The following is an 18,333-nucleotide window of genomic DNA, read 5'->3' as shown; positions in this document are numbered from 1 at the left end:
GAGAATCAACTTATCTGGATATCAGATGTTGAAAGAAACACCTCTAACAGCCTCATCACAGGCCATCTTTTCTCTTATTCTGGCCAAAGAGATGGACCTGGTTGCCAAATGAGATTAAATTTTCAACATATGACAGTATGTACAAATGCGGACACAGCTGAAGTCATTAAAAGTATCTTAAACTTATCATCAACTAGTCTTGAGAAGAACAGAGTAAACACAAATGCAATTAACTTACTATTTATTACTTGAACACCAGTTAGGTGAATGGACAGTCTCCATGCAAACAGCAGTATTCATTACACAAACGAGACGATTTTAGAACGAAGGGGTAACACAAGCACAGGGTAGTTTTTGCATGCATGTAACCGACAGGCTGGGCGCTGGCGTGAGCTGCCACTGTTCTGAATACGCCTTCGACAAGTTTCCTCTCTGTTTCAGGGTTGAACTGTTTAGGTTTATATCTAAACACACTGTTTATATCTAAATATACTAACATAGATAAAAGATCAGTGGGGAAAACATTTGAACACTGTGGTTAACATTCCATATGTTAATTATGTAATTGGATAACAATATAACACTTACTCACTGGAAAATCACAAATACGCACCGATATTTACAAAAGCTGTTTCAGGTGAATTTAAATTAAAGGAGGGTGGTCCATTTTAGGATAAAAAGGAAAAAGGGTCTGAATTCTTTTGTCAGACACAATTGGTGTCCAGTCTACTCTTAAAGAATCTTCTAATTAGGAGAAGAGTCAGGATGGGGGTAATAAATAAAAGCACAGTTATATTTGTAAAAAAGCAGGTAATCCCGAATACTTAGTTGCTTGGCTTTAAAAAATGCATTGTGTCATTTTCGTAAACACAGAACTTACCAACCATTTGGCTTAAGCTAATATTAAAGTGAGTTTGCACTTTCTGAGGTACAGTGATTGGGCTGAAGGTGAGTGTGCTGGGTGGTGACAGAAGAAAATGTTGGTTGAAGCTTCCCTGTTGGGTAAACAAACCAACAATTAATTAAAAAACAAACAAGCAAACAACCCCATAACCCTTTTTCTAGAGAAAAGCAGGAGTTATCCCAATGTGGGTGGGTCAGTCCCAACCCAGGTACCATTTGTAGTCTCTTGCTTCAAAAGGAACAAGGGAGAAAGAAGACATATGCATAATCACCCAGATGTGTAATACAAACATTATGCAGCCCTGGGCTGTGCTGCTTGTCAACATGCAGGGAAGATTGTCAACACTTCTGAAGACGTTGGGGGCGGAGAGGGGGCAAGTGTCACTGAAATTCTGAGGTTAAATCTTCCTCATTATAACCCAGGACAGGGGTTCCTTTCTTGTCTGGGGGATAGGCTGCATTTTGAAGAGTTCAGGGGTCTCTGGTCCAAAAAACAGGAATGAAAAAGTGGGAGTGTTTCTTCACATTAAGTTACAGTGGATGGGGTTTCCCTTATCCAAACTGTTCAATATCACTGATTCGTTCTTATCACTGATAGGGTAAAAAATTACTTTCACCAGCTATGGCCTCCATGGGCTCTCCCAAGAGTCCTGTAAGGTAGACAGAAGAGGTGTTCTCAACATCCTTGTTTCCCTGAAGCAAAACCGAGAAGCAGAGGGAGTAAGCAGCCAGGTGATGTGAATCTTAGAATTAAGGCTTGAACCCAGGCCTTTCCTTTCCAAGTAGAGCTCATTTCGTTTGTTCTCAAAAGAGGATTTGTCCTAGAAAATGATGCAGACCTTTGATCACTAAGCCACTTAGACCTTAGGCACATAGGCTGTGTTAGTCGCCAGTGGCAAGCTCCACCCCTTACTATATCCCCTTCCTCCCTGACCTCACAACCCCCCAAATCCTTTACACTAAGGTGTCAGGAACTGGGTGTGTTCCTTATTTCGGGACAGCACATCTTCACCCAAAAGAACCATGAGCTTTCAAGCATCAGTGGAAAAGAGATTTTTTTTTTTTCAGTCCTTTCCTTTGAAATTACACCATTGTAGATAACCTAATGGCCTGGTTATGAGAAAACTGTTTTTCTCACAGCCAGAATCCTAGAGAATATCTTTAGGGAGGCAGTAGGAGCCGAGTGGGAAAGTTCAACGGGATGGCATGAACCCTCTTCCCATGAGGCTGTAAACCCCGCACTCTGATGAACTTATCCTTGTGTTTCCCCGTCATGTCTAACTGGCTTATTCTAACGCCTGTTGCTGTTCCTGCCCTGACGAGCTACAGAATGCGGGTAGGGAGATGGAGACTGAATGCAGATCACCATCTGAGGCCCCTGACTGCCCCTTGCTTGGTGATTCCAACAGCTTCTGCCATTTTGCCTTGTTATGGAATTTTTGCCCATAGTACGTAATGGCTGAACGTCAGCTCTCGGAGCCTTGTTGGATCTCCTTGGTACGGCCAGCACACAGTAGGTGTTCAGGCAGTCTCAGTGGCTGTCACCTGTCCCGAGTCTGAGCCCCTTGAGGCCCAGGATGTGTGCAACACGGCTGTCCTTCCCCGGGCAGCCCGGTGTGGATTATACGCGGAGCGCCGGCTTTCGGGTTTTCGGGCCATGGGGCGCCGGCGGGTTATTTCAGCCTGATACAGTCCACCTCTTCCGTGGCCGGCACGCCGCTGGTTTTGAGGTCCAGGTCGGCGCTGGACTTGCTCCCGTGGTGCGAGGGCCGCCCGTGCAGCAGCAGCTTCTTGAAGTACTTGATCGGGTTGTTCTTGACCGTCACGAAGCACACGGTGTTGATCACGCTGTTGCTCATGGCGAGGCACTCGACCACGTAGAAGGCCGTGAGGTAGTGCTTCTCCTTGACGAACACGGCGGGGAAGAAGTCGCGCACGATGGTGAAGCCGTAGAAGGGCGCCCAGCACAGCACGTAGGCCGTGAGGATCCCCATGAGCACCAGCACCGTCTTCCGGCGGCAGCGCAGCCGCTTCCGGATCTGCTCCGTCTGGAAGCCCGGCACCGCCTTGAACCACAGCTCGCGGGACACCCGGGCGTAGCACAGGGTCATGGTCACCACAGGGCCCACGAACTCCACGCCGAAGATGAACAGGAAGTAGGACTTGTAGTAGAGCTGCTGGTCCACCGGCCAGATCTGGCCGCAGAAGATCTTCTCCTGGCTCTTGACGATGAACAGGACGGTCTCCGTGGTGAAGTAGGCCGACGGGATGGCGATGAGGACGGACACCACCCACACCAAAGCGATCAGGAAGGAGGCCGTTTGATAATTCATCCGGGGTTTCAAGGGGTGAACGATGGCGAGATATCTGGGGGGACGGGGCGGGGGCGAGGGGGGGAGAGGAAAGCCATCAGGACTAACGAGGTGTGCTGGGAAACATTCATCTGAAACTGGGCACAAACACGACGCAGAAGCAGACAGAGTGGCACAACGAGTCCCCAGTGTAATTATCCAGCTTCAACAAGCTTCATCTTATTTTAGCAACATCATTTGGCATTTGGAGGAGTGCCGTGGTTTAGTGGAAATTGCACCAGTTTTGGTCAAACAAGTGGAAAAGATCCCAGCTTCCCCCCGCCCCCCCCCCATGCTTTGGGTTCTGGAGTCAATCACTCAGCCTTTCTGAGATCTGTTTCTTCAAATGCAACATGGGATAAAATGACACCTACCTTGCGGGGCTGCTGTAAATATTCAATATGATAATGTTTGTAAAATGCTTCCCATGGACTAGGTGTTCAATGAATACAGGTGGCGTTATTACTCTTAGTCCTATGGATACCACCTTGGCTTACGGTCTTGCCATTCTGCCCAAGAACCTAATATTTTCAAAACTCTTCATTCCAAATACCTCATGAGTGGGAGGTGAAAGAAGGGCTCTGGAGCTCAGAGAGAGGTGGGGACCTTCTCAAGGCAGTAGCCTAGGGCTCTCCTCCCTGCCCCCCAGGGTGTCATCCGGCATTACCGAGCAGGAAGGAGAGTAGGGGGTGGGCTTGGCGTGGAATCTAAGGAATCTGTCTAATGAGAGAAGGAAATGACGTGACCAGCCTCACTTCGTGCTGGGGCCAGAATCCAGGCTCCTGATACAAAGCTTTCACCCCCACTCCCTGGGCTGTCTCAAGCTCAGATGACGTGTGTGAGCTGCCTTGACGTCATAAGGCAGCATCAGGGCATGAGGCTTTATCCTGCTCTATCTAGTGAGCAGCACTGCCTGGGAAAGAGGCTGGACCCTTTGTGGGGTGGGCGTGGGAAGGCCATCAGTACAGCCTGTGTTACTGAGCAAGGCTTCGCTGGAGGCGGCTGATGCTTGTTCCTGCCGAGGAGCCCCTGGAGCAGATGGGGTTCACCCCGGAGGGGGAGGAAGCCGGGATATTGATACACCAACTGTTGTAAGTCGTTGGCGAGGGAGCCAGAGAAGGCCTTCAGACGAAGAAAGGCAGGCGTTGGCAAGTGGGAGTGGACAGGTGTGCATGAAGTGACAGCAACAAGGGGAGACAAGGGGGGCATCGATCATATCTGCTACAACAGCTGTGTGCCCAACCTACGTACATGGACACGACGTAGAAGAGGACACAGTCCTTGACCTCAGAGAGCTTCTCTTCCATCCCAAAACTAGAATAATCAAGTGATGGGTTAAGAACAACTTGAAGGAAGACACGGTCACTATGTCAGTGACGTGGTCTGGGAATGCTTCACGAAGATATTGAGATTCTGACCACCTCCTCTTCACCCTGTTGCTGAAGGCAGGGTCCTCCTGACCTAACCAGTACGAGATGAATGACCATGCAGCACCCGACCCTGGGCAGATGGGATCAACAGCCGTTAACTAGTCACATATACTCAGCCCAGGGAGAGGGACACTGCCCGCTCTGCAGGCCACGTGGGAGTTGCACTCAGGGATGGAATGAACCAGCAGGGGCTGTGGGCAGCAGGCTTTAGAGCGACAAGAGGGGAAGTGACCCTTGATTCCCATGGGGGGATGCGATTGGCTTGTTTGAATAATTTTGCCAGCTGGTGGGGAGGGGAAACCCATCAGGTTGAGGAATGGGGGTGCAGCTGGTCCAGGAGAAACAGGAAGAGCAGGTCAGGAGCCTTTCCTGCTGGGTGGACAAGAACAGAGGACCTCATGTCTAGGGACCTTGGGGGCCCTGTGGGGCCCGAAGATGTCAAAGCAGCACATGGAATCTCAGGCTGTACGAAATGAGAGCCTAATAAAAAGCACTCAGGTTTCTAAACCAACTGAAAGGTAAGGCAAAATGACAAGAAAGATAGATGGCCAAACTCTCACTTTGCATAGGGACCACTGCACACTCAATTAGATAAACCTCCAAGCCCGACACAGGTGGGTGTGAGAGACACAGGCCTCCCTGTGCACTTGCCTGTCCTACTATGTAGAAATAGCAGAAGGGCTATCTACTAGCACTTCTGGATGCCGCAGCCAGAAGAAGAGTGAGGTTCATGTGCAGAGGACCTGGTTTCATAGAGACCTCTCATAGAGACCCTAGGAGAGTGCGGATCTCCGGACACACACGGCCAAGCAGACAGATGGTAAAAAAGACCTTCCGGATGTCCCTCTTGCCAATGGACAAGTCGTGGAAAACGATCGGTTTTAACAAAGACCTATAGCCTCCAACATGCTTCATGTCTGTTTATCTTCTCTGAACCTGACAAGAAGCTGGAGAGGTTGTCAGCAAAGTTATTATTACGAGCATTTCATAGATGAAGAAACTTAAGTCCCAGGAGCATAAGGGATTTATCTAAGTGCACAACTTGGAACCCAGATGTTCTGAGTAACTCCTAGGCCAGTGTTCTTTCCTTTCTGATTTATTTGATGGCAACTCTGCACTTCAGAACATCTTTTATAATGAGGAAGGTGTTACGGGACAAGAAAATATTGGAATTTAAGAGCTGACGACCGCATAGGTAGGAATGTAGAAATTCTCTCTGGCATTGGTTACCGAGATACTTTTCATGCTGGAACTGTACTGAGGGGGGGGGGAGAGGGAAAGAGAGAAAGAGAAAGAGAGAGAGGGTCCTAAATTAGTTCTGCTTCCAGAGTCCTCTTGGCTAGCTGCACAGCATTTCCAGAACACCCCACACCTTTGCATCTCAGGCTCTGCTTCCCGCACTCCAGTGAACAGCTACGTGCAAAAGAATGAAACTAGACCACTTTCTTATACCATACACAAAAATAAATTTAAAATGGACTGAAGACCTAAGTGTGAGCCCTGAAACCGTAAAAACTCCTAGAAGAGAGCACAGGCAATAATCTCTCTGACATCGGCCGTAGCAACGTTTTTCTAGATAGGTCTCCTGAGGCAAGGGAAACAAAAGCAAAAATAAACTATTGGGTCTATATCAAAATAAAAAAACTTTTACACAGCAAAGGAAACAATCAACAAAACTAAAAGGCATCTTCTGGAACAGGAGAAGATATCTGCAAATGACATCACTAATAAAGGGTTAGTATCCAGAACACATAAAGAACTTACCAACTCAACCGGAAACAACAAATAATCCAATCAAAAAATGGGCAGAAGACATGAGCAGACATTTCTCCAAAGAAGACCTACAAATAGCCAACAAACACATGAAAAGATGCCCAACGTCACTCATCATCAGGGAAACACAAAGCAAAACCACAATGAGTTACCACCTCACACCTGTCAAAAGGGCTAAAATTAAAAACACAAGAAACAACAGGTGTTGGTGAAGATGTGGAGAAAAAGGAACTCTTGTGCACCGTTGGTGAAATGTAAACTGGTTCAGCCACTGTGAAAAATAGTATGGAGACTCCTCAAGAAGTTAAAGATAGAATTATCCTACGATCCAGCAATCCCACTACTGGGTATTTACCCAAAGAATACACAAACACTAATTCAAAGGGATACACACACCCCTATATTTATAGCAGCATTATCTACAACAGCCAAGAGATGGAAACAGCCCGAGTGTTCATCAGTTGATGAATGGGTAAAGAAGATAATATATATATATGGAATATTATTCACATATACACACTGGAATATTATTCAGGCATAAAAAAGAATGAAATCTTGCCATTTCCAATGACGTGGATGGAGCTAGAGAGTATACTGCTAAGTGAAATAAGTCAGAGTAAGACAAATACCATATGATTTGACTTATGTGTGGAATGTAAGAAACAAATGAGTAAAGGGGGGGAAAGAGAGAGAGACTCAAACTGAGAAACAGAATCTTAACAATGAGGAACAAACGGGCGGTTACCAGAGGGGAGGCGGGTGGGGGGATGGGAGAAACAGGTGGTGGGGCTTAGGGAGGGCACGGATCGTGATGAGCACCAGGTGTGGTATGGAAGTGTTGAATCACTATATTGTACACCAGAAACTACTATTACACTGTATGTTAACTAACTGGAATTCAAATAAAAACTTAAAAAAAAAATGATGGTAATGTTCCAGCCTAGGTGACCGGTGAACTGGAGCCGGGAAGCTGGTTTGGGATGAAAAAGGAACCACTCTTTGTGTTGTAACTGGACAGTTGCTTCCTAAGAAACTCCTATGTTGCCCCAAACCCCCAACTTGATAAAGACAAAGGTTTCAATGGGACCAAGAGGATGAGAACAGTGATAACTCTCCCCGAGTGAGCATCAGAATCCCTCAGGGAATTGAGTAAAAACGGGGATCCCTGGGACAAGCTCAAGGGATTCTCATTCAGTGGGGCTGGGGTGGGGCCGAGGGATCTGACTTTGTATCATTGGCCCTGGGCAATTTTGTACCTCTGCTTGACAGTTACATTTTATAAACACCGGTTTTACGGGTGAAGAGCCTCAGAGCTGTAAAAACCAAATGGTTTTTCCTGCAGGAATTATGTTCCCAAAAAAAGATGGCTCTTCTACCTCGGTGTGCATTTCCTTATGGAAAATATTCAACTGGCTGATTAAAAGGAATCACAAACCTAAATAGTACCAAGAACAAGGAAAAAACGGATGAGCTCAAAGGAGACCAAAAAGAAAAAACGTGTTTAAAAAACCACATCATTTGAGTGTCAGCACTCCGAGGCCCCAGAGGATGGCAGCAACCGCCCCCATGGAACAGAGCCACTGGTGGTCTGACGCTGGCCTGTAGCTGTTTCCATAATTAAAACACATGTAAGATTTGTCATAAGCTGCTACTAGAAATTTTATAAATTGTATAAATTTATAATAGAGCAAGGACTTCCAGAACATCTCATGCAAATGTATGCAAATGAGCACATGGATATATGCAAGAAAACAAAGGGAAGGATGTCCTTCCCCCTTTTCTACAAATAAGCCATTACCTCATTTTAAACTCAGCTCTACAACAAAGCGGCCAGGAACACGGGTACATTACTGTAAGATTCCGTTTTTATGAAGTTAAAGAACAGGCAAAACTAAACTGTGCTGAGCGAAATCAGACTGCTGGGGCGGGAGGACTGACTGGTACGGGGCATAAGGGAGTTGGAAATGTTCTAGATCTTGATTTGGAGAATGGGGGCAGGAAAAACCTGGTACATGTGATCTTGACCGGAAGCTGCCCTGCTGAGGTCTCCAGTGGTTTCCACGGAGTAAGCTGCCCAGGCTTTCTGCTCTTGCGTTTGCGTTTGAGGCTACTCACGGTCAGGTGGCATGCCGATCTGCGGCAGATGTGGGATCTGCAGGCGTGGCCCAGAGCTGGGGGGCTCGGGTGCCTCGCTCTTGCCCATGTTTGGGGGGAACCTGAGCCCCAGGTGGAGAAGCCGGGTCTCCTCCTGCCCCGGACAGGTGAGCCGGCACGTAGATCCGCGGCAGCGCCAACCTGTCAGAGCTGAAGGGAGGGAAGGGGCAGCCCGGCCCTGCCCCTGTCTCTACCCCCGGCCGACACCAGCCTCACCTGTCGATAGCGATGGCCAGCAGGGCATTGGTGGAGACGTAGAGTGAGACGGTCCGCAGGTAGTTGACAGCGGCACAGAGCACATGGCCGTGCTCCCAGGACAGCTGGCGCACCACGTAGTAGTCCATCTCGAAGGGGCAGCAGATGACGGCCACCAGGAAGTCCGAGATGGCCAGGTTGGCGATGAGCAGGTTGGTGAGGCTACGCAGCTTCTTGTAGCGGGCCAGGGCCACGATGAAGACGAAGTTGCCAATGCCGCAGACCAGCATGATGCCCGCCAGGGCCACGCCGATGACGATCTTGGCAGCGAAGAAGGTCCGGGTCTTGGTCATGTCCTCGTCCTCATCCAGAGGGAGGTCGTAGTCACCGTAGCTGAAGTTGAAGGGGAAGGGGGAGGTATGGTCTTGAGCTGGCTCGAAGCTGGGGGCAAAGCTAGTGTTTCCATTCTGGGCTGCCATGGTGATGACTGCAGGTGGAGTGGTGTGGGGGTCTGAACGCGCTGAGCTGGGGGTCCAGACCTTCGGCTGTCGCCACTCACCGAGCCTGGCGCCCTGCGCACATCCCCGAGGAGAGTCAACACAACATCCCGGACCCTGGAAGGAGACACAGCCAGTGGGAACCGTGCAGGAGAATGCCTTTTAGTATTCTCCCAGAGTTCCCCAAGAATAGGCCAACCAGACCCAGTGACTTCCCTCAGACAGAACTTCCCGGGGTACAGGGGAGAGGAGACATGAGATCTGGAAATTGGGAAATCTTCCACCGGCTGTCAGGCGGTACTGGGATAGGATGAATTGGACCCTCCAAAGACATCCAAGAAGGACCTGCATCTTTGCTCTTCTCCCAGGGGCCAGGACCAGGATGACTCCCTGGTCACGCTCCCCTCCCCACCAACACCGGCTCCCACAGGGTCTTCTCGAAGTTTTACAAGCCTGCTCCAGGCCGCTGGCCCAGGCTTCCCCAGCAGTCACAAAGTTGCGCCATCTGTTGGTCAAGGACAACGAAGCCAGAGGACTGGGACGCCTCAGGGTCTTTCCTCCAAAGCAGGGCACTGCTCCCTATGTCCTGGCCAAACCCTGGACGTGGGAATCACCAAATCCATGTTCACATGAACAGGATGACTCATCTCGGGCCAGTGATTTATACTGTCTGAGTCCCGATCTTCCTGTAAACCAAATTCCTGCTGCCTAGCCCAGGGCCCCGCATGTCGTAGGGGCAGGCCAGGAGTCTGCGGGATCAACGAATGAGGATCCGCCCAGGATTCCATAGGTGAAGGGGACTGTGGATGGGAGGGACTTCTGCTGCCTCTCCCCTGTGCTAAAAAGAAGTGCTTTGTCTGCTTCTCCCTGCTCCCACTCTTCTGATCAGCTCCCTGTCCCCTTCACCAGACGCCCACCCAGTTCCCCACCAGAACCAGCCCTGACTGGGAGGCACCACATCTTGTCACCAAGGTCTCTGTCCTCTGAAAGTGGTGGCTGCTCCACTTTAACCGAACACAGTCCCCAAGAATGGGGGGGGGGGAAGGTGGTGTCAGCGAGGACCCGGGAGGGCCCCAGGGCTGAACTGTCCCTCCTTGCCTGAGTCCTTTATGTTCTCAGTACCTCAGGATGCCCACGGCAAAGGAAAACGAACTCTCTGAAGTACTGAGTCCTCAGGGCAGGGGACAGCATTGGGTTCAAGGCGTCCGAGGGCCTCAGAACTCAGCCCCCCGCTCCCCAAACCCGCAGAATGAGGACCCCAGCCATCAAGCTGTGACCCGCCTCTCCCCGCTTAACACCACCGGAAACGACCCCAGGTGTGGGGGCCACGAGATGCAAGAAGTGGATCAAACCGGACAGGGGGTTTGGCTAGGCCCTGTCAGAGGAGGCGGAGAGCGAGGGACAGGAACCGTCGCAGCAGGAACAGCAGTAGCAGGGTGGCCGGGCCACTCCAACCTGCGGAGCGTCCGCCCGCTGCGTACCCGAGGTAAAGACCTCCGACAGATGAGGTGCCAGCGGCGTCCGCGGCCAGAGGTGTCCTCCGTGCGGGTGGCGTCTCCCTCTCCCGCGAAGCCCCAATCCCCGCAGACGGCTCTCCGCCCGAGACGGGGAAGCGGGACTCGTGTTCTCTCGCCCGCCGCGGCTCTCCAGTCCCCAGACCCCGGAGGAGAGCGCGTGAACCCGGGTGGCGCACGTTCCGGCCCCATTTTTCGCGGGATGCACTCCCTGCCCCCGACCAACCCGCTCCGGGAGCCCTCTCCTCTCCCCTCCCCTGCCCTCCCTTACTCACCCCCGGCGCGGCAGCGCGGTCCCGAAGGTGCCGCCCAACAAGGGCGGGAATCGAGTCAGAAATGCAGGCTCAAAAAGCGAAGCGTGCGGGGCCTCCGGACGAGAAGAAAACTGGGGGTAGGGGCAGGATCCGGTGAGCGGGAATTCTCCAGGAGAGGCTTCCCTTTTGAGCCCACCTTTCAACAAGATGCCTCCCGCCCATGCCCTCCCCTGCAGTTCGGCGCTCGCCAGCCAGCCCAGCGCCCGCCAGCCCAGCGCCCGCCGGCCCGGCCCCCTCCGCCCGCGCCCCCGCGCCCCAGTCCCGGCTTCCCGTCGCCCGGTCCTGGCGGGCCCTGGCGGACTCTCCCGGCCCAACCTCCTCCACTTGGAGCCAGCCCGAGCACCTCCCGAAAGGTGCGGGAGGCAAAGCCGCCGGAATCCCCCCGAGAAAGAAGTAGGCGTTCAGCACCCCCAGCCTGGGAGACGCCCCCCACCGCACCAAGGGAGACCCTGAACTGCGCAAAGCTCAGCACCTACGTGCCTGGGCGCCTCCTCCCGGCTCGCTCGGCTGCCCTGGCCGCTCGGTTTGGTCCTGGGGGACCCCGACTTGCGCGTGCCGTGGGGCTGCGTACGGGGTGTCCTTCTTTCTTCCTCGCTCCAGCGCGCTTCCCCCGCGCGTGGCGGTCTCTGTCTTCCAGCTGGAGTTGGCGCTCCGCCCCTGCTGTTCAGCACTGCGCCTCGGACCCGGCGCGGTGCGCCCCGCCCGCCCCGCGCTCGACTCCGCCCTGGGGTCCCTAGCCGGCCTCCCTCTGTTCAGTGGCACAGGGTGGGCGCTGCGCTCCTGCACCTGGTGTGCCCCCCGGCGCGGGGCGCGCTGAGTGCTGGCTGCGTTGGCACGGATCCCCAGTCCGCCGGGTTGGCCGCTCGCAGGGGCTTCTGCGTCCTCGCACCCGAGTGTGAATGGGACTTCAGCAGCTGGGGTTGGGGGTGCGGATTCCGAGGAACCCGCAAGGCCCTCAGTTCCCCGCCGAGACGCCTCGCGGGAGCCGCCAAGCCGAGTGTCCGGTCTTTGGCAGGAGCCCGGTGCTAGCGTCCGCTCCCGCACAAGGCGACTCCTTCAGGAGGAGGCTGGGTTACATTCCGTTGTGCCCGAGAGCTGGTGCTGGGGAGACTTTGGGGTGCAGAATGGGCCCTTTGGGGTGGGTGGTGGTGGAGAAGGAGGCCCCCGGGTTGCCCTGCTGAAATCTCCCACCCTGAAGTCCTCACCCAAACCCTGCCATACCCTGCGATACCCGTATCCACCACTGCAAGATTCCTCGGCCTTTCAAAGACCATCCCAGCTGGACCTCCGCCTGTCTGTCTGGAGCCCTGTTTCCAGAGCCCTCCACCCTGCTTCCGCCAGGCTCTGATTTTAGGCAATTTCTATTACCTCTCTGGCCCTTGGCTTTCTTACACAGATCGGGCAAATTCTTTATTCGGATTGGGAAGAAAGAAATCAAATGGTCTGTGTGGCAGATGGCCTGATGTCTGCAGAAAATCCGAAGGTATTGACAAAAAAACTTCCTGGAACTAATGAATGATTATAACAAAGTTTCGGGATACAAGGTTAATATATAAAAGTCAAATGCTTTGAGGGCGTGGGTGGCTCTGTGGTTAAATGCTAGACTCTTGATTTCGGCTCAGATCATGATCTCAGGGTTGTGAGATGGAGCCCCCTTGGGGTTGGACGTGGAGCCTGCTTAAGATTCTCTCCCTTTCCCTCTGCCCCTCCCCCCAAAAGTCAAATGCTTTTCTAGATATCAGGGATGAACAAGTGGAACTTGAAATTAAAAATACAATACTACTCACATCAGTAGCCGCCACAACACAATACATAGGTATAAATCTAACAAAATATGTACAAGGTCCATATGAGGAAAACGGCATAACCCTAATGACAGAAATCAAAGAAGGACTAAATAAATGGAGAGATATTTCATGTCCACGGATAGGAAGACTCAATATTGTCAAGATGTCCGTTTTCCCCAACTTGACCCATAGAGTCAATAAAATCCTGATCAAAATCCAGCAAGTTATTTTGTGGATTTCCGCAAACAGATTCCAAAGATTATACGAAGATTCAGAATAGCTAATACAACACTGAAGAAGTCAAAGTTGGAGGACTGACATTAACCAATATCAAGACTTACTATTAAGCTACAGTAATCGAGGCAGTGTGGTATGGGTGAAAGAATAGACAAATAGATCAATGGAAGAGAACAGAGAGCCCAGAAATAGATCCACATAAAGATAGTCTTTTAATTTTTGACAAAGGAGAAAAGGCAGTACAATGGAGAAAAAGTCTTTTCAACAAATAGTTCTGGAATAATTAGACATCCACATGTAAAAAAATCAATCTAGACACAGACTTTATAGCTGTCACAGAAATTAACTCAAAAGGGATCACAGACTCAACTGTAAAATGTAAAACTATAAAACTCCTAGTAGATAACATAGGAGGAAATCTAGATGACCTTGGATTTGGTGATGGCTTTTTATTTATTTATTTTTAAGATTTTTTAAATTTATTTATTCGACAGAGATAGAGACAGCCAGAGAGAGAGGGAACACAAGCAGGGGGAGTGGGAGAGGAAGAAGCAGGCTCCTAGCGGAGGAGCCTGATGTGGGGCTCGATCCCATAACGCCGGGATCACGCCCTCAGCCGAAGGCAGACGCTTAACCGCTGTGTCACCCAGGCGCCCCTGGTGATGGCTTTTTAGATAAAACAACAAAGGCAGGATCATAAAAGAAAGAATTAAGAAGCTGGACTTCATTAAGATTAAAAATGTCAGTTCTGCAAGAGACACTGTCAAGAGAAATTAAAAGGCAAACCACAGAGTGGGAGAAAATATTTGCAAAAGACACATCTGATAAAGGACTTTTACCCCCAATACGCAAAGAACTCTTAAAGCTCATCAATAAGAAAATAAACAAACGAATTAAAATTTGGCCAAACACCTTCACTGACACCTCACAATAAGATATACAGATGGTAAGTAAACATCTATCATCAGGGAAATGCAAATTAAAACATCAATGAGATACCACTACCTACTTATTAGAATGGCCAATGTCCAGAACATCACCACACTCTGGTGAGGACTTGGAGACTCAGGAACTCTCATTCATTTGTGCTGGGAATGCAAAATGGTACAGCCACTTGGGAGTTTTGGTGGGTCTTTACAAAACTAAACATATTCTTACCATAAGATATAGCAATCACATTGCTTGGTATTTACCCAGAGCAGTTTAAAATTTACCCAAAAACCTGCACATGGGCGTTTATAGCAGTTTTATTCATAATCACCAAAATTTGGAAGCAACCAAGATGTCCTTCAGTAGTTGAATGGATCAATAAACCAGAGTACACCCAGATGATAGAATATCATCCAGTGCTACAAAGAAATGAGCGATCCATCAAGTCGTGAAAAGACTCGGGAGAACCTTAAATGCGTTATTACCGAGTGAAAGAAGCCCATCTAAAAGCCCACCCGCTGTGTGATTCTACTCTAGAAGATCCTGGAAAAGGCAAAGTCATGGGGACAGTAAAAAGATCAGTGATTGCCAGAGGTTAGCAAGAGGAGTCGGAGCACGGACGATTTTTAGGGCAGTGAAACTACTTTATTTGATACCATGATGGTGGATACATGTCAATTACACGATCGTTCAAACCGGTAGAATGTCTCACAGCAGGAGTGAAGCCTAATGTGAATTATGGGTTTTGGGTGATAATAATGCATCAGTGTAGGTTCATCGATTCCAACAATCGTAGCACTCTGGCGTGGGATGTTGGTAATTAATGGGGGAGGCTATGCCTGCGTGGGAGCAGGGGTTGTATGAGAAATATCTGTACCTTCAGCTACATTTTGCTGTGCACCTAAATCTCTCTAAAGAATAAAATCTGTTTTCAAAAGTAGCTACAGATTTTCCGGAGCTTGACTTGTTAATACATATAAAAAGCCTTGGACATTTTACATCCTTTAATGCAGAAATTATATTTTAAGGTTTTTTTCCTGTGGAAATAATGAATGGAGCAGTTGAAGATTTCACTACAAAGACGTTGAGAGCAGCCTTGTTTAGTATAACAAGGAACTGGAAACAAACAACCTGAACTTCCCTACTTCCACTCGATTAAAATGTGATTAAAAATGTCTTTTATGGGGCGCTTGGGTGGCACAGCGGTTAAGCGTCTGCCTTCAGCTCAGGGCGTAATCCCGGCGTTATGGGATCGAGCCCCACATCAGGCTCCTCCGCTATGAGCCTGCTTCTTCCTCTCCCACTCCCCCTGCTTGTGTTCCCTCTCTCGCTGGCTGTCTCTATCTCTGTCGAATAAATAAATAAAATCTTCTAAAAAAATGTCTTTTATCCAATACCACATTATCATTAACATTTCTTTGAATCAATGAAAATTCACATGATTCAAAAATCAAAACATATACAAAATGATACATTGAGAAGCATCCCTCTTACCCCTGTCCCCCTCTATTATTTCCCCTTGCCTGCTTTGTTTCCTATCTATTCTTCCAGTGTTTCTTTTGGCAAATTCAATGATATATTCTCATTTATTCCCCTCAAAGAAGTTTCCATATCAAAATACGGAGGGTTACTTCATTCTTTTATAGTTGTAGTCTGTTACAAAAAACTACAGGGTTTTTTTTAAGTTCCCTATTGCCAGACACATTGGCTTAATAGTTTTAAACTACGTTAAATTACAAATTGGGTTATTTCCCAATTTTTGGCTAATATAGTGCTATCCGTAATGCCATAATATAAAATTACCAGGGCTTTGGTAAATAACTTTGTATGTCACATCTACTTGTATGTGTGCAAACGATAATAAATTGGGTAGTAAATTCCTAAAAGTGGTATTGCTGAAAGCAATAATAATACATAATAATAATAAAAATAAATAATAATAAAATAATAAAATAAAAAAAATAATTTGGGTAGATATTGCCATGTTCAAGTCCATAGGGGTCTCGCCATTTTGCACTTGCCTGGTAAGTGGTCTTTGGTGGAAGTGAGCGCCAGGGGGGCTGCACCAGGATCAATAAGCAAATATCTGTCGAAGCCCTAAGAACGCAATCACCAAAAGCAGGATTTCTCAGCGATGCTGGTCTCTCACACTTGACCTCGGTTCTGAATGCAGGGTGTCCTCTCAGTCATCCCGTGTGGTAGGGAGGGCACTGTTCCCGAGAAGGTCACCTCAAGTTATTTTTCTGTGTCTCTGTGTGTCTCTCATGGAGTAATTAATCATCAAATTAAGAAGCTGCCCTTGTTATCAACTGTAGACACATTTTTAGGTAAACTTTTAAATTACTTTGCAAGCAACTGTAATCAAGCTTTCCGAATTATTGTTGGGAAAGGTGGGATATAATTAATGGTTCAAGGTGCGTTGGCACTGGCTTCTGCCCTTCATTCCATCTACCCAGTTTTCACAGCATTCTGGAAGGAGTGGCTCTGTAAGACATGCTGGTTGACTCACCTGACCCAGGTAGGGTATTTTTCTCTGTCTGGTTTCCATCTGCTTCCCGGGCAGTGCTGGGAAGATGAAAGTCGGGAGTGAGGTGAGGCATCAGGCTCAGGAGACACAATAATATGCTAGGTTGGGGCGCCTGGGTGGCTCAGTCGATAAAGCGTCTGCCTTGGGCTCAAGTCATGATCCCAGGGTCCTGGGATCGAGTCCTGCATCGGGCTCTTTGCTCAGCGGGGAGTCTGCTTCTCCTTCTCCCTCTCCCTCTGCCTGCCGCTCCCCCTGGTTGCACTCTCTCTCTCTCTCTCTCACTATCTCTTTCTCTGTCAAATAAATTAATTAAAAAATCTTTAAAAAAAGAAAGAACATGGTAGTTTGCATGAAAGTTAGATTTTTGGTTAGAAATTTGTGACTGCTTTTAAAACTGCTTCCAGATGTTTTCAGAGCCCTCAGAAAGAGACAGTGGTAGGGACAGAGTGGGTTGAGAGAGCAAAGTCCCCAAGAAGCAGGTCATCAAGGTCTCAGTAAAGGCAAGTTTAGTTAATACAACCCTCTGGGTGGGAATGGCATTGTTCTCTGGAAGGATGGATAAGTAAGAGGACTACAACATAGATTATCAGAAAGACTGAGGACTTTCAAGCCAAGAGCCATGTTTGGCTGGGTTTGGAAAGGGCTTAGTTTTATAAGGAGGTACTTGGGTGTTGATTTTGTGTTCCTCCTGGGCTTCTCCCTTGGGGTGAAGGCCCACGTGCTCACATGCTGTCTCTCCCCGAGCTCAGGGAAGGACATAAACTCCTTCCTCACGTATGTCACCTGAGGCAGAATTTGGGGGCCAACATGGGGAACAAATTCACATAACGTAGAAAGTCAAAGGTCAAATGCCTCCTCTGTCCCTTCTCCGCAACCCAGCCCCTTAGAAGTGATCCCTGTTATCTGGCCTTTATTATTTACATTCAAATGCCAACCACCCTAAACTCTGGGGATGCTTGAGCTCACATGGGAGGAGTCAGGGGAGGAAGGAAAGCCGTTTTCTCTATGGGCAACATAGGTCTCTGAGATATTTAACTTGAATCGTAAAAGGAATGTGACTTGGTTCATGCCCCCACGGTGAAAGTAGGCTGTCTGAGTTTGGGTTCCCCTAAAAGCAAATCCTGAGATAAAGATTTGAGGGCACCAAGTTTACTGGGGAGGTGATCCCAAGAAATGACGTTAGGGGAGTAGAAAAGTGGGACAGGGAAGGGATAGCAGCCAACAAAATGGTTCGAAACCATGCCAGTTACCCCTGTGGGCAAAGGGAACTTAACTGCACTGGGGAAACTCTGGGAGGAAGCATGGAACAGGCGCCCCAGAGTTCTACCAGCAGAGGGGGTGCGGGAGCTCGCAGTCAACTCCCGAGGACAGTTCTGGCGGGAGGGGTGTTAATTCCCCAGTCTGCTCAGTGCGCCTGGCCCAAGGACAGCAGAATCTTGGGATCAGAGAGTCCTCCAGCAAAGAGATGTCATTGCTGTCATTTGGAAGGCATGCACAGAAATCGTGAGAGAGTGTGTGCGTGTGTGTGTGTGTGTGTGTGTGTGTGTGAACATTGGCCATGGGGCGTTACTTTGCATGGTTGTGCTGCAGTTCTTGGTGGGCCCTCTAGCAGGTTCATCTGAGCGTGTCCTCGTGGTGGGGGCAGAGGTGAAGAAGCAAGCAAGTCCCAATATTCCGAGCCTCTCCTGCAGCGCGTCCGCTAACATCCCATTGGCTGAAGC

The 18,333-nt window shown here is 49.3% G+C and overlaps 1 protein-coding gene across 1 annotated transcript; it reads right to left on the bottom strand.

Moving 5' to 3' along the window:
- Nucleotides 1-226: 226 nt before the first annotated feature.
- Nucleotides 227-11,802, bottom strand: PROKR2 (prokineticin receptor 2). Its single transcript, XM_040637996.1, has 4 exons — nt 11,604-11,802; nt 11,093-11,202; nt 8,828-9,420; nt 227-3,270 (listed from the first exon to the last, which is right to left on the bottom strand). Exons 3-4 carry the CDS (start codon nt 9,283-9,285, stop codon nt 2,577-2,579), a joined length of 1,152 nt encoding a protein of 383 aa, XP_040493930.1. The 5' UTR covers nt 9,286-9,420; nt 11,093-11,202; nt 11,604-11,802; the 3' UTR covers nt 227-2,576.
- Between the last annotated feature and the right edge of the window lie 6,531 nt (nt 11,803-18,333).

This window comes from Ursus maritimus, unplaced genomic scaffold (genome assembly GCF_017311325.1).
Source record: "Ursus maritimus isolate PB19 unplaced genomic scaffold, ASM1731132v1 scaffold_22, whole genome shotgun sequence".
Classification (NCBI taxonomy): Eukaryota; Metazoa; Chordata; class Mammalia; order Carnivora; family Ursidae; genus Ursus; species Ursus maritimus.
The sequence above is the reverse complement of the archived record's forward strand: the minus strand, read 5'-3'. Positions and strand labels throughout refer to the sequence as shown.

Excerpts from the sequence above, each read along its gene's own strand:
- PROKR2 (XM_040637996.1), bottom strand. The coding sequence starts at position 9,285 with ATGGCAGCCCAGAATGGAAACACTAGCTTTGCCCCCAGCTTCGAGCCA. Across the intron at positions 3,271-8,827 it reads CTGGCCATCGCTATCGACAG|ATATCTCGCCATCGTTCACC; the intron begins GTGAGGCTGGTG and ends CCGTCCCCCCAG.